General features: G+C 30.0%; 1 protein-coding gene across 1 annotated transcript; it reads right to left on the reverse strand.

Annotated features, from left to right (window-relative positions):
- Positions 1 to 8,651: 8,651 nt before the first annotated feature.
- On the reverse strand, positions 8,652 to 14,905 carry LOC112735907 (palmitoyl-acyl carrier protein thioesterase, chloroplastic-like). Its single transcript, XM_025785338.2, has 7 exons — positions 14,768 to 14,905; positions 13,965 to 14,272; positions 12,058 to 12,191; positions 10,818 to 10,931; positions 9,513 to 9,684; positions 9,349 to 9,417; positions 8,652 to 9,010 (listed from the first exon to the last, which is right to left on the reverse strand). The coding sequence occupies exons 2-7, from the start codon at positions 14,262 to 14,264 to the stop codon at positions 8,735 to 8,737; spliced, it is 1,065 nt and encodes a 354-aa protein (XP_025641123.1). The 5' UTR covers positions 14,265 to 14,272; positions 14,768 to 14,905; the 3' UTR covers positions 8,652 to 8,734.
- Between the last annotated feature and the right edge of the window lie 981 nt (positions 14,906 to 15,886).

The raw sequence follows: 15,886 nt of genomic DNA on the forward strand, positions 1-15,886 counted from the left end.
AACGCAATTGGAAGTGCACCATTTTGAGTTCTGTAGCTCCAGAAAATCCACTTTGAGTGCAGGGAGGTCAGAATCCAACAGCATCAGCAGTCCTTCTTCAACCTCTGAATCTGATTTTTGCTCAAGTCCCTCAATTTCAGCCAGAAAATACCTAAAATCACAGAAAAATACACAAACTCATAGTAATGTCCAGAAATGTGAATTTAACATAAAAACTAATGAAAACATCCCTAAAAGTAACCAGATTCTACTAAAAATATACTAAAAACAGTGTCAAAAAGCGTATAAATTATCCACTCATCAGTTAGATAGAAAGTCCATACCTTGATAGGAATTCCCACATTCTCATCTCCATTCAATGGCACATAGACAACTAATCATAGCAGCAAAAGCTGAACCAACACAAAAACAGGAAAAAGAAGTGAACCTTTAGAGAAATAAAAAAAATAGGGACCAAAAATTGAGATATCACACCTCACCTACTACAGTCCAGCTACATGTCATTAGACCACAGGGAAGGCAGTCACCAACTACCCCCAAACAATGATTCTAGTGATGGCAATCAGAGTTGGTAAATGTGTTAGGTAGTGATACATTCGAAACAGCAGATAAATGGGAACAAAAGTATACACAAACATGAATAAAAATCTGTCAATCACATCAACATTCATGAAAAGTATCAGACTGAAACCTCATACCTTGATAATGATTCCAAAATTTCCAATTTTCAATAAAAAATATATAGCACAACCTTATTATGTGTAGAGAACACATTTTCATGGGAAGACCAGCTGCTGGATACTTTTTTCTTTGGCTAAAGACATGTGCTAGTTAGACAAAGAACACCATGAAGTCATTTTACTGGCACAAGGCCATTCTTTTCTCAATGAACCTCTTATCTTAGGGCCAAGGAGGTGTATGTCCATCCAACAGCTGAAATATAAAACAAATTTAACACAATCAACAGAAAAATGTAATCTAATTCAGTTGAACTTAAAATATAAATAAATAAACAACAGGCTATACATCAATTTTTGTGAATCACATTACCACTGATAAAATAGATTATGACATAAAATCGATTCCTTCATAATCATGCACACAACCCACATGCAACCAGAAACACAAATAGTGGAGTGATGCCATAATTTTTTTCTCTAATTATCAATAGAAAATAAGAATGGAAAAAATTGTGAAAATTAACTAAACTTTGGGGCAGAGCTAGTAACACAAATAGTGGAGTGATGCCATCTTATTCTAACAAAGCCACTTCCTTTGTGAATAACATCTCAAATTCAGGAAAAGACTCCCATGTCTTTTCAAGAGGTGAAATATAAAATAATTTTTACATAAATAATAAAAAAAAACTGAGAATGCAATTGAGTTGTGGTGTGGGAAATCGTGATCGTTCCTTCCTTGGTAACGGCGCTGAAAACTTAATACGCACGTTCATAATCTTAGTTCCTTGTCACAACTTCGCACAACTAACCAGCAAGTGCACTGGGTCGTCCAAGTAATAAACCTTACGTGAGTAAGGGTCGATCCCACGGAGATTGTCGGCTTGAAGCAATCCATGGTCACCTTGTAAATATCATTCAGGCGGATTTCAAATGGTTATAGAGTTTTAATAATTAAAAGATAAATAAAACGTAAAATAAAGATAGAGATACTTATGTAATTCATTGGTGATAATTTCAGATAAGCGTATGGAGATGCTTAGTTCCTTCTGAATTTCCGCTTTCCTACTGCTTTCATCTAATCCTTCATACTCCTTTCCATGGCAAGCTGTATGTTGGGCATCACCGTTGTCAATGACTACATCCCGTCCTCTCAGTGAAAATGGTCCAAAATGCGCTGTCACCGCACGGCTAATCATTTGTCAGTTCTCGATCATACTGGAATAGAATTCAGTAATCCTTTTGCGTATGTCACTACGCCCAGCACTCGCGAGTTTGAAGCTCGTCACAGCCATCCCTTCCCGGATCGTACTCGGAATACCACAAACAAGGTTTAGACTTTTCGGATCTCAAAAATGGCCGCCAATAATTCTAGCCTATACCACGAAGACTCTGATCGTAGATCAAGAGGCTAAGAGATATGCATTCAAGCTTGTTTGCATGTAGAACGGAAGTGTTTGTCAGGCACGCGTTCATAAGTGAGAATGATGGTGAACATCACATAATCATCACATTCATCATGTTCTTGTATGCGAATGAGTATCTTAGAGAAGAAATAGGCTCGAATTGAATAGAAAAACAATAGTGCTTTGCATTGATTCATAAGGAACAGCAGAGCTCCACACCTTAATCTATGGTGTGTAGAAACTCTACCGTTGAAAATACATAAGTGATAATGGTCCAGGCATGGCCGAATGGCCAGCCTCCTAAACGCATACAATGATCTAAAGATGTCTAACACAATAGTAAAAAGTTTTATTTATACTAAACTAGTTACTAGGGTTACAAAAATAAGTAAATGATGCAGAAATCCACTTTCGGGCCCACTTGGTGTGTGCTTGGGCTGAGCATTGAAGCTTTCACGTGTAGAGGTCTTCCTTGGAGTTAAACGCCAATTTGTAACCTGTTTCTGGCGTTTAACTCTGCTTTGCAACCTGTTTCTGGCGTTTAACTCCAAAATAGGGCAGAGAGCTGGCATTGAACGCCTGTTTGCATCGTCTAAACTCAGGCAAAGTATGGACTATTATATATTGCTGGAAAGCCCTGGATGTCTACTTTCCAACACAATTGAGAGCGCACCATTTGGACTTCTGTAGCTCCAGAAAATCCACTTTGAGTGCCGGGAGGTCAGAATCCAACAGCATCTGCAGTCCTTCTTCAGCCTCTGAATTTGGTTTTTGCTCAAGTCCCTCAATTTCAGCCAGAAAATACCTGAAATCACAGAAAAACACACAAACTCATAGTAAAGTCCAGAAATGTGATGTTTATTTAGAAACTAATAAAAATATACTAAAAACTAACTAAATCATACTAAAAACTATGTAAAAACAATGCCAAAAAGCGTATAAATTATCCGCTCATCAAGTTGAAAAAAAAATCTTTCATTCAATGAGGAAGATGCTATGAATCAATTTATATCAATCACATCAATACTCACTAAATAGGTTAGATAGAAAGCCCATACCTTGATAGGCATTCCCACATTCTCATCTCCATTCAATGGCATAGAGACAACTATACCTGAACCAACACAAAAACAGGAAAAACAAGTGAAACTTTCAATAAATCAAGAAATAGAGACCAGAAATTGAGATATGAGACCATACCTACTACAGTGCACCTACACGCCATAAGACCATAGGGAAGAAACCTCATACTTTGATAATGATTCCCAAATTTCGAATTTCCAATGAAGAATATACAGTACAACCTTATTATGTATCCAGACCACATTTTCATGCGAATATTACATCAAACATAGATAACAGAACAAGTTTCTAAATACAGGAAACAGTTTAAAAACTCAAGGGATTTGTTGAATGTACACAAAGTAAAAAATTAAAAATATATTCATGAAAATTGAGATATGAGACCATACCTACTACAGTGCACCTACACGCCATAAGACCATAGGGAAGGCAGTAATCAACTACCCTAAACAATAATTCTACTCATGACAATGAGAGTTGGTAAATGTGTTAGGTAAGGATACATTGAAAACAGGAGATGAGTGGAAAAAAAAAGTATATACAAACATGAGTAAAAATCTCTCAATGACATCAACATTCATGAAAGGGATGAGATTGAAACCTCATACCTTGATAATGATTCCCAAATTTCAAATTTCCAATGAAGAATATACAGCACAACCTTATTATGTATCCAGACCACATTTTCATGCGAATATTACATCAAACATAGATAACAGAACAAGTTTCTGAATACAGGAAATAGTTTAAAAACTCAAGGGATTTGTTGAATGTACACAAAGTAAAAAATTAAAAACATATTCATGAAAAACACAACACACATGCTACAAACAATTCAACAGGTAACAAAAGGAGATCTGATAAAGAGTTCAAAATGAGGGTTAACAGCAAATCCCAAAAAATGTAACCAAGAACATGAACCGACAAAAAAACCAAGTCAGAAACACAATTTGCAAATTAGAAATTTCACAAATCCTACACAATAACATGTGTGTTAAACATCGAACAGATACCCAAAATGATCACAATTTGCAAGATTAGGAATTTCACAAATCCTAGAGAATAAAATGTCGCTTAACCATAGAACAGATACCAAAAATCATCAGAATTTGCACAATTAGAGATTTCAGAAACCATAGACAATAAAACCTGGGTCAATCGTCAAACAGATGCCAAAATTCATCACAAGGATTGACACAATAAAGGAAAAAGAAAAAGGATGAAGAGGAAAATAGGTTTGGATGCACCTGATTGATTGATCTGAGATCTTGAATCTGAGCAGAAAATTGGAAAATCAATAACCCGGATGAACGGCGACGAACAAACTCCCAGGAGAACACAGCTCGTAGACACAGTTTCGTACGGCAGACGAAACGAAAGTTGGAGAAGAAAGCAAAGCTCCTAGGGTTCAAAGAAATCATTACTTATTCAAACAGATCCATCAAGAAGGAAGGTTGCCTCAGTGATTCGGTGAAAAGGATGCGTGAGAGAAAAGCTGAAAGGGATGGCTGACGACTACTGTCAGAGGAGCACATGCATCCCCAAAGAAAGGGGCCAGGTAGAGGAGGTGCCACCGTGGAGGAGAGCCTCCACCTGGGACTGGAACCGGCGTGGGATGCGGGGAGCTCTCCAGCTCGAAGATGAATCCACGCCTATCAGTGTATAATGATATTAAAACAAGGGCCATTAACAAACATTGTCTTTATATGTATGAATGTTATGTACGTTTTAATATCAACAATTCAATACTACTGACAAAAAAGTACAGGGTTGGCTAAGCTAGCTACAATTGCTGTAGATTTACACGTGATATTTATTTTGATTATATATCCAAAACCAAAACAATGTGAAGGGAAGAGAACCCAAAGCCAATTTCATTGTGATGATCTTTCTTGTTTCTTTTCTGACATGCCACTTGATAAACAGAATAGTAGTTTGATTGTAGCAATGATAACCACATCCACTCATCAAGCAGTAGAGACCCATGTTACCATTTTGCCTCAAATTTGTAGGGCATCACCACCATACCTTGCTCTTCTCACATTTGACCATCCCCTTTTTCTTCTCTTCCACCATTATTATTACTATCTAATCTCTATTCTTAATCTTAAAATGAAATATGTGGAGCCATAACTCTATTCTTCTCTTCCACCATACAGGAATTCGTAATCAGCAAAAAAGAACTATTTTCTATGTATTTTTAGAAATGTTTTTGTATATTTTAGAACTGTTTCCTAAAATATTTTCTATGTATTTTAGAACTGTTTTTGTGTCTCCGATATGCCTTCTCAAGGAAGAGCTATATTTGGCTTGAAAGATGGGCATGATATTGTAAAACTTCGTAGTGAAATTTATTCAACATATAAATCAAGTCATTGAAGAATTATATTATTATCTGATTGAAAAGTTTTCAGAAAAAATACAGATTAAAACTCAAGCAGAGAACAAGGCTTCTCAATCAATCTTTTTAGGTGAGGTCAGGGCTGCATTTAAGTGCAGCACATATATATATACCATATATATTATGATAGATTTTTATACTAATCTTTAGATAATGAATTGTTTAGGACCAGAAGCCGAAGCTTGGACGCTTCCGTCATATTTTCCCGCCAATTACAAATGCTATGCTGATTTTCTGAAGTGGATATTTATGATGATGCTGCAGATATTTGGAGGAGGTTCGTCGTCCTCGTAAACATTATGTGTATATGCAATGTAGTTGATTATTGTTTGAGCATATTTTACATATATAATATAATATATGTAATATATGCAGTGTAGTTGATTACTTGTAGAATATATAATATAATAATATGTGTGACATCATTTTCTTAAAAAAAAAGAAACTTGTTGTATATATATAGCTCAATTTTATTCAATACCAATTGTTATATATAATGATTCCTTCTTCTTCTTTTATTTATTTATTTATTTTTTATTTATTTTTTTATTTTTTATTAACCATTATTATTTTATATTTAATACCTTGCTTTTTTTCATTTGGCAGAAAGAAATCCAACATATTTTGCTATATATAAGCATAATTTCTATTACTAATTAGTGATTATAGTGTTTATCTATTATATTATTTGGGTTTATTATTATTATTATTATTATTATTATTATTATTATTATTATTATTATTATTATTATTATTATTATCTACTTTAAATTAAAATAGACAAAAAAATATAGACAAAAAATTTATTGCTATTTAAATAATAAAATCGACGGCAACTGCGTCGATTTTATTGGATCAAATATTGACGCCATGGCCGTTGATTTTAGTAAGCATATTATAGACAAAAATCGACGAAAACTGTGTCAGTTTTATTGGATAAAATATCGACGTCTGCTTTGTCAATTTTAGTAAGCATATTATCGACGAAAATGTTGTCAATTTTATTGAATCAAATATCGACGAAAATGGCGTCGATTTTATATAATAATATCGGCGATGTTGTCGATTTTAGTAAGAATATAAAATCCCCAGACTCATATTACAGACAGAAGAGCTGTCAATTTTATTAAATTATTATCGACGGCTAGGCAAGCCGTCGATTTTATTAGCATTTTAAAAAATCGACAAGTTTAATAGCGACCACATCCGCCGTCTATTTTGCCGTCGAATTTTAATATTATCGACGGCTTAGCCGTCGATTTGGCCGTCGATTTTAACAATGTTTCTTGTAGTGAAAAAACATACAAAACATAGAAAAAAGAATCCTCCAAAACTAATAAAAAGAATCATCCGAAATGTAGAAAAAAGAAACATAAAAAACTAGTTAAAAAATATTCGAAACCAAATAGGAGGAGAAGAAGAAGAGCCGCAGGGTGGCCTGCGACGACGTCTTGGACGGCGTTGCGTGGACAATGGGGAGACTCGCAGTTGCGTGTTGTGACGAGTAGAGGAGTTGCCATGGATCAGAGTAGTTGATCGCGCGTCGCGAATGGGAACCTGGTGGTGGCTGCGTCGCGACGGATGGAGAGTCATGAGGTGCAAGTGGCGAGCGATTGGGAGTCGCGTTGGGACGCGAGGAGGGTGAAGTAGAAGCGCGATGGTGGCTGTCTTTCCTTTGCGAACGGTAGATGAGGTGGCAGAGAAGGATGCAAGGACGACCGGCGATGGCGCGCGAGGACGGTGCTGCGGCGACGCTAGCGGTGCGAGGACGAAACTGCGGCAGCGTGGGGCATTGGAAAGAGGGATTAGGATTTGTGATTTTGTGTGGTGAATGGTGAGTGGAAGTGAAAATAAATTAGGGTAAGTTTTGATTCAAAAATGCCATTAATGTCAATTAATCAAATTTTGAATTTGAAAAAAAATTTAAAATTAATCATTATTAATTGAGTTGTTCAATTCTTGACTGGTGTACACTTGGTTTCCTATACTTTTCTAAAGAAATAACCATCTAATTAAAAATAATGAATATAATCATCTGCATACCTATTAAATTGAACATCCGACATATCCATTGTTCATATTGTTTAGTATTCTCATTGTCTACCTATACTTTTCCAAATTATTATTATGAAAATGTTCGATAATCAAAAAAATTTAGCCAAAATCAATAAGATAAATTCTAACTATTTTTTTTTTGTCTTCTTAACATACATTACCGTTACTTTTTTTTTTTTTGTCTACTAACATACATTACTGTTATCAGGGACGGATCCAAGTGCAGTGGTGTGGGGGCAAGTGCCCCCACTACAATTTGAAATTTTTTTGAGTAGTATATGATAATAATATTTATTTGCCCCCATTAGATTATTAAATTTGACCCCACAATAATTTTGTATTCAACTTTTGGTACTTAATGGTCAATTTAAAAATTTTATATTAGATATTCGTTAGAATGATCAATTCTCAAATTTAAACGAAATTAGTGTTCTTTTTTAAAAATCAACTCAAAAGAATATTATTTATCTTATTTTCAAATTAGCTTTAATTTTTGCGTAGCAACTATATTAATTGAAAGAACTTTTTTAACTATGAATATCAATAAGAGTCGGCTTCTAATTGTGTTGGGAAGTGAATTTTTAAATAATTATTTAGTAATATATATGGAAAGAGAGAAATTTTGATGGTAGTGTTAAAAAGAAAAATTACTTAATTTTTTAAAAATATAAAACCTAAAAGAATAGAATTTTAAATTATATATTATTATTTAAATTACTATTTTAGTGTTTTAGTTTGTATATTAGATATTTTAAAGGCTAATCATATTTTACAATAACAAAATATAATCATAACAATAATCATGCTATATGTACATAAAAAATAATTATCTGTATAAAATATATATTAAAATATAAAATACACATTGAAAATAAGTTAAACAATACATGTATTTATACATAGATATATAGTGGTTAATAGATAATTTAATATTTAATTTTTTATATACACATATTATTTTTATTATAAAAATTATTATCATGTTATATAAATTTTGCCCCCACTACCAAAATTTTCTGCATCCGTCACTGACTGTTATTATTATTATTATTATTAATAAAAATCAAAGTAACACGCTAGTAACAGAGACACACGCCCCACATAAATAGAGATTACAAGTCTTTAATGGAATCTTCTGGAACATGATTAAAAATGTCAAAGTTGTTAGTAGGTTTAGGTCTCCACTGTGTCCTTCCCCTCAAAATCTCAACACCATCTTCAAATCGAAGCATATGATTGCACTCAATATTATTATCACTATTATTATTATTTTTGTCACTACAAACTTCAGCTAGAGATTGTAACTTACTGTCTCTGTTACACTCCCTCTTGAATTTCAAACTCATAGCAGATAACTCATAATTCATCAAGATTGATTGTGGAATACTCTGCGAATATTTCAAATTAAAAGCAAAGACCATGTTGTATCAAATTAAATAATAAAGCCAAATCAGAACAAAATGCATATCTAAAAGTACGAATAAATATAGAAAATTAATTTTTAATTAGTTAAAATTAATTATTTTTCGGTAAGACTATTTTTCAACTTGAATTTTTTGAAAAATTTAAAGTCTAGGATTAGCATTTACAATTTCAAATATGAAATATAGAATTTAAAATTTAAAATAAAAATATTTTTAAAAAAATAGTTGATACTTGATATTAATTAAAAAAATAGTTCTTTACTTGAATTCTAGAAATATATATTAGAAAAAAAATTAATTACCTCTAAAATCCAACTAACATACTTCGCATTATTGACATGAAAATTTATATCTAGATCACTCCATCTTGGCTGAAAATTAACACGTACACATTACATGATATAAATATAAAAAATTAATCAATAATAAATAATTATATATTTATAAGAAAAGGAAATATGCATACCCTTAAACCAGTACAAATATAATCTGCTGTGGTGTCATCAAGTTTAGGTATTTTTTTGTCACCGTCTTTTATAATAATTCTAGAATTTACAAGATAGGACTCAAATTCCCTTCTGACTTCTTCCGGTATTTTGGATAATCTTCTTGTTAATTTGTTCATCAAGACAGAAATACTGCATAGACAGTATCAGAATCCAAATCCAAATCAATTGATTATAAGTTTTCTAACAAGTTGTACCAAAGTGGTTTGCATTGAAACGTACACAAGCTAAAGAAACATGCATGAAGTCGCATAACACAGTAATTGAGAAAGATTATTTTTCTAAATAGTTCCGGTTAATTAACTAAGTTATCTAACAATTCCAAATAAGTTACCAAGTATTGATTATTTGAATTGAACAAATTAAATAATTGCATTTAGTGATTATTTCTAAATCAAACTGTTGCCTTTAATTTAACTATCTAGCCAAATAAATAACTCATTTTTAAACTACTACTTATTCAGCAAAGAGTATTGCATTTTTTATTAATTAAATAAATCTTAAGTTTTTATTTATTATATTTTATATTAATAATTCAAATTTAAGGTTTAAGATTTAAAGTTTAAAATTTAAAATTTAAAAATTAATATTTAACATTTAGGGTGTTTAATTTGTTAATTTCTCCCTTTTTTTTTTTTATGCATAATTACAAGTTAATTTTAAAGTACGATCTGAGTAGCGTCCAAAAATTATAAAATATATATAAGAGAGTTTATATAGCAAATTTTTTTTATAACATCTCTACTATTCTTGAAAAAAAGAATAAATACTCTTCTTAAAGTCTAAAAAAAAAAATATAATAATTTTTTTCAAAATTTCAACATAAAGTCTTTAAGGAAAAGTCTAGGAGACCAGCAACTTTTGTGTTTTCTGGCCAGCACTTAACCATCAAAACAAAAGTGAGTGATTTTCCACCATTAAATGTAATCTCACACCATTAAAAACACTATTGATGGCCAATTGATAGTTACAAAACACTAAAATTGCTGCCCCCTAACATTCCTCTAATACTATTCGCTCATGCATGTATAATAATATTATTTATCTTTATATACACTTATGCCATAATGTCAATCTATACGACACTATTTATAAATATAATTTTCCATCAAATTTTTTCTGTCAAAGTTGATTTTCGACAAGAAAAGAAATAATGTCATATTTCCTTATTTTTTCTCTCAACAAGAAGATCAATTTTTTTTAGGTTTGACGATGATTGTTGGAAAGTGAGAAAGAAAATGTTTAAAAGCAATTGATTTATATACCTTGAGGCTCTATTCAACATTTGATTTGTTTTAAAATCTCGCACAATCCAATTGAAGCGCACAGCATTCATTCCTGCAGTAGATAACCAAGTCTCCACTTCCACTGCATCATCCCTATAATACAAATATATATTCTGCCCTTTATATTCATGAAACATAAGGAAGATTGCAAGAATTTGTTTTTCGGATAATACGTCAAAAACAAATTAAAAGAAATTAAGTAGCATTTAGTGGCTGATTTTGATATACAAATAGCATTTTTCTTAAAAGAAATTAAATGAAAAAATATAACAACAACAAAATTAAATTCCATAAGGCTTAATATACAGGGAGAGAATATATAGTACATAGACTTTTATAATTACTTAAGAAAGCAATATATTATTATTATTATTTAATTTGTCCAAAAATATTAGGTGAACAAGTCATTTCTATAACTATGTTCAACCATTTTTTTTTTGGTCTTTTTATGTATTTCCTCTTTAATTTGTTTTTCAATTGATTTTTATTATGCCAACAAACTATTAAATTAACTTAGTTAAACTTAGTTATCAAAATAACTTAATCATATAGCATTATCTTAATTTGTCAACATAGCTAAAAGTAAAATTAGTAAACAGATTTATTGTTCACATAGTAATATGATTACATGATATATCTTATTCTTATGTGTAGAAATAATTTTCACTTTGACAAAACTAATATATTCATAAATCAATTTTGGATACAAAATTTGAAAAAATTATTAGATGCTCTCAATACAAATTACAACTTTTACGTTGATGTATTAATTGAATGATAAGACAGTATTTATAACAAAATCATTTTTGTATATATGGCATAAACTAATTGGAGAGAGTAAATCCTTTTATTTTATTCTTAGAGCATCTAATAATAAATGACACAAAAATTTGTTATGAATAAATAGAGTATAGGGGTACTAGTGTAAACTAGTGAGTTAGTTAGTTTGTTGATATTTTGTTAGCATAGTGCTGCACTCTTGTAAATCAACTCTAATACACTCTCAATTCAATACTTTATTGTTTTTGGAATCATTCTCAGTAGTCTTCTCTTAATCCCTTCATGAATGTATAGCAATTTTGTTTCATAGTCAAATATCAATCGATCTCCTATAAACCACTCAACCAAATTCAGTGATATATATGTTATAGAGTCATCATTATTCATTGCAAATTAAAGATCAATATGATTAAAATTATAAATATATAGGAAGACTTACCATTTAGGGTAACGATAAGTCGAAACCTGCATTTCACTATACACCCATACTAAGTTCCTTTTGATCATTTCTTTCGTAGAACCAGCTACATCATCATGGACCCCAAGTGTCTTACAGTGATAAGTTATAGAGTGCTATGAAACAAATAATAGAGCCAAATGAGATAACAATATTATTGTATGTTACGGTATACATGTAAATGATAAAAGGTTAGTTTAGTTAGTTATAGTTAAGGAAGTTATAAGTTTGTTAGTAGATTCTGTTTTATCTCTTAGCTAAATATATAGAATATAGATCTTTTAAATTTTGGATTTTTACTCTAGAAGATAAAGTGTGATTTTTCATCCTTGAATGTTTTTTTTCTCATATTTTCTCTTTCTCCCACCTATGAAATAAATGGTAAGAAATCACACTTTATTCTTTAAAGTGAAATTCAAAATTTAAAGAATCTAAATCTAAGTAATATACACAGAGAAGAGCAGAGGAAGATGTATGTACTGAATCAATAATCCAATACACACATTGAATCACATTGCTCTCTCAATTGTTCTCTCTCTCTTTTTTTTCTCTTTTTCTCTTCTTCTACCTTGTTTCTAGCATACCTATTATTGTACAATAAATAAAAAATTTAAGATGAATTTGAATTTTAAGTATTGCACAGTAATAATATCTTCAAGTTCTTTGTACGAATTATTGCTTTGTGGGATCATTTTAATGGACATCATCATATTTCTCAGTCATACTTTGTGTATTTTCATGTTGTTACGTAAATCTTGAAACATGATTAATTCACATTTTATTTTGTCAGAATTTCAAGTTAATTAACATATATATATATATATATATATATATATATATATATATATATTATAGTGACGGATCCAGAAAATTTTGACAGACATAATAATAATAATAATTTAAGTTTAGCTAATATGTGTCTTAAAGACACATGACAAACTTATTATTAGTAGAATATTTTAAATTTTTTTATTTGATAACTGTAAAATAAATACATTAAAAATTCAAATTTTTTGTATTTTCAACAAAAATATTCTCAATTTGTAATCTTAAAATATGTGCCTTTAAAATACAAGATAAATAAACTCTAATAATTTTTATAATAAAAATATTATATTGCATAAAAATCAGCTATAAAATTATTAATTAACCATTATGTATTGTGTATAAATATATTTATTGTTTAATTTATTTTTAATATATATATTTTGTATTTCAATATATGTATTCTATACAGATAGTTACTTTTTATGTACATATAGCATAATTATTGTTATAATTATATTTTATTATTATAAAATATTATTAGTCTTTAAAATATATAATTACAAATTAAAATATTAAAATAATAATTTAAATAATAATATAAGGTTTCATATTTTTTTAAAAACTGAATAATTTTTTTTAACAATACAAGCGAAATGCCTCTTTTATATATATATATAGTCAACTCTCACTGATATCTATAGTTAGAAAATTTTTTCAATTAATATAATTGTTATAGAAAAAATTAAAATTAATTTTAAAAGAAGATAAATAATATCTTTTGAGTTTATTTCTAAGAAAAAACACCAATCTTATTTAAATTGAGAATTGATCATTCTAATAAACATCTAATATGAAATTCTTAAACTGACTATTAAGTATCAAAAGTTGAGTAAAAAATTTATTGTGGGATCAAATTCAATAATTTAATGGGGACAAATAAATATTATTGTCATAAACTACTCAAAAATTTTTTAAATTGTAGTGGGACAATAAATATATATATATATAAACAGTCTAGCATTGAAATAATGTCTGTTAACTTTATTAACCATGTCTTAATTTGTTTTCAGAGCTCATGTGAATGATTAAGAATGATGATGTAATGATGTTTAAGGACAAACCTGAAAATAGTTCATCAAAGTCTCAATAGATGCTATTCCATTAGCATCAACTTCATATGCTCTGATAGTAAAGTTTTGACGAATAGAAGATGTGCTAAAAACTCTGGAAAACTTATCATCGCCATTATAATTTTGGGAATTTGCCTTAATTTGTAAGCCACCACAACAAGCACGCTTCATTCCAAACCCTTGTCCTAGGTTAGTGCCACATTTGATGCCTTTCTTTGTACCATAGTTTTGTGATGGTAACATAACATTGTGAAGTGAACACGCTGAAGCAGCAGTAATCAGTGGTACCATAATGATTTCTACAAACATATGTACGTATTAAAGCATGTTAAACAAAAGAATAGTTAAAGAAGAAGAGTGATAGGGGACAGCAAGTTTTGTGATTTGTAACCATCAATTAGTTATTATTAATATTTTTAATGGTGTGAAATTACATATAATGTCATATAATATGATTACTCACTTTTTTTTTGCTTGTTAAATGCTGTCTGACTCCCTAAACTTTTTCATAAAAAGAAAGTTAAGATGGATAATTTTTCAAAGAGAAAATATTGGCGACTAATTTTTAGTTCTTAATTATAAAAATTCTACTTTTTAAAAAAATTTAGAGTTTACAATTTAGTATTTAAGATTAAAGTTTATAATTTAGAGTTTAGAATTTAAAATATAAATAAAATAATTATAAAAATTCTATTTTTTAAAAAATTTAATTAATAATGAATTCATGATCTGTTGAACAGAGACTGGTGTTTCCTTTTAATTAGTTTGAGAAGGAAGCCAATTCCATTGCAGACCTTTTAGCTAGACAGGAACTCGTAGAGATGCTGAGTACTTAGAATCGCTGCAACCTTAGAATTCTCTTCTTGAAGCTATTAGTGGTGAAGCAGAAACCTGTTGAGGCTTGAGTTTTTTTTTATGTTTCTCCTTTTTGTTTATTTTACTGTTTATTTGGATACCAAAAAATGCTATATATATATAAGAGAACAATCATCGAAAGCTGTTATATATGTTTAGGTAAGTGCCGTGTATTTTATTAGGTAATGGTTGGCACCACGGATGTGAAGTTTAATGGAAAGGATGGTTCGGAAACAACGTAAAACAGATTATTTAATGCTATCGTTCGACTACGGTCAATAGGTCTATAAGTCGTTTGGTTTGTAGATTGATCGGAAGGTTTAGATCTATAAATTAAGTCGATCGATAATTGTCTGGATGTCAACTAATATCAATGCTTCGAATCTTTAAATAATTTGGAGTCAAACCATGTATGGGTTACTAGGGATCCCACTAATTTAAGTGCTATGTGGGCTGAGGCCTCCAAATTTTTTTAACAAGATGGACTTAAGTCTAATTTGGGTAAATAATTTAATTAAAATTTTTTTGATAAAATAGTTTAAATAATAAATGGTTATATTAAAAGTGTTTATTTTATAGAAATATAATAAAAAATAGTAGTATTATAAGAAAAGTAATTTTTTTTAACTTCTTTATAAGTTCCTAAATAGCTTCTTAGAAAGCTGCAATTTGGTTTTGAAAATTACACCAAACATTAATACTACTAATTTTCATAAGTCAAAAACTCAAAAGTTACTTTTGAAACTTTCCAAACGGACCTTAATGAGGTGTCAAGCCTTCGGAGTGTGCACTATAAAAAATTCGCTTAGTACCATACGAATAAAATTTCCTGGTAAATTTACTACCGTCAAATTTTGCATCAGAAACAATCCAATGATAAATACATCGCTGGTAACTATTTATTGTCAAATTTATTCTTCCGATAATAATTTGGAGTGAAATTAACGGCAAATTTTAATATAAAGATAACAAAATTTTTTTGATAATTACCATCGGATAATTTCTGAGCTTTGGGGCTAAGTGATATGATTTCGCGCCACATTACCATTGAATAGCTT

This window comes from Arachis hypogaea, chromosome 13, assembly GCF_003086295.3.
Source record: "Arachis hypogaea cultivar Tifrunner chromosome 13, arahy.Tifrunner.gnm2.J5K5, whole genome shotgun sequence".
Classification (NCBI taxonomy): Eukaryota; Viridiplantae; Streptophyta; class Magnoliopsida; order Fabales; family Fabaceae; genus Arachis; species Arachis hypogaea.

Coding starts and splice junctions, on each gene's coding strand:
- LOC112735907 (XM_025785338.2), bottom strand. CDS start 14,264: ATGGTACCACTGATTACTGCTGCTTCAGCGTGTTCACTTCACAATGTT. Junction 12,192..13,964: donor CTTTGATGAACTATTTTCAG/GTTTGTCCTTAA, acceptor TTTGTTTCATAG/CACTCTATAACTTATCACTG. Junction 9,685..10,817: donor ATGTTGAATAGAGCCTCAAG/GTATATAAATCA, acceptor CTGTCTATGCAG/TATTTCTGTCTTGATGAACA.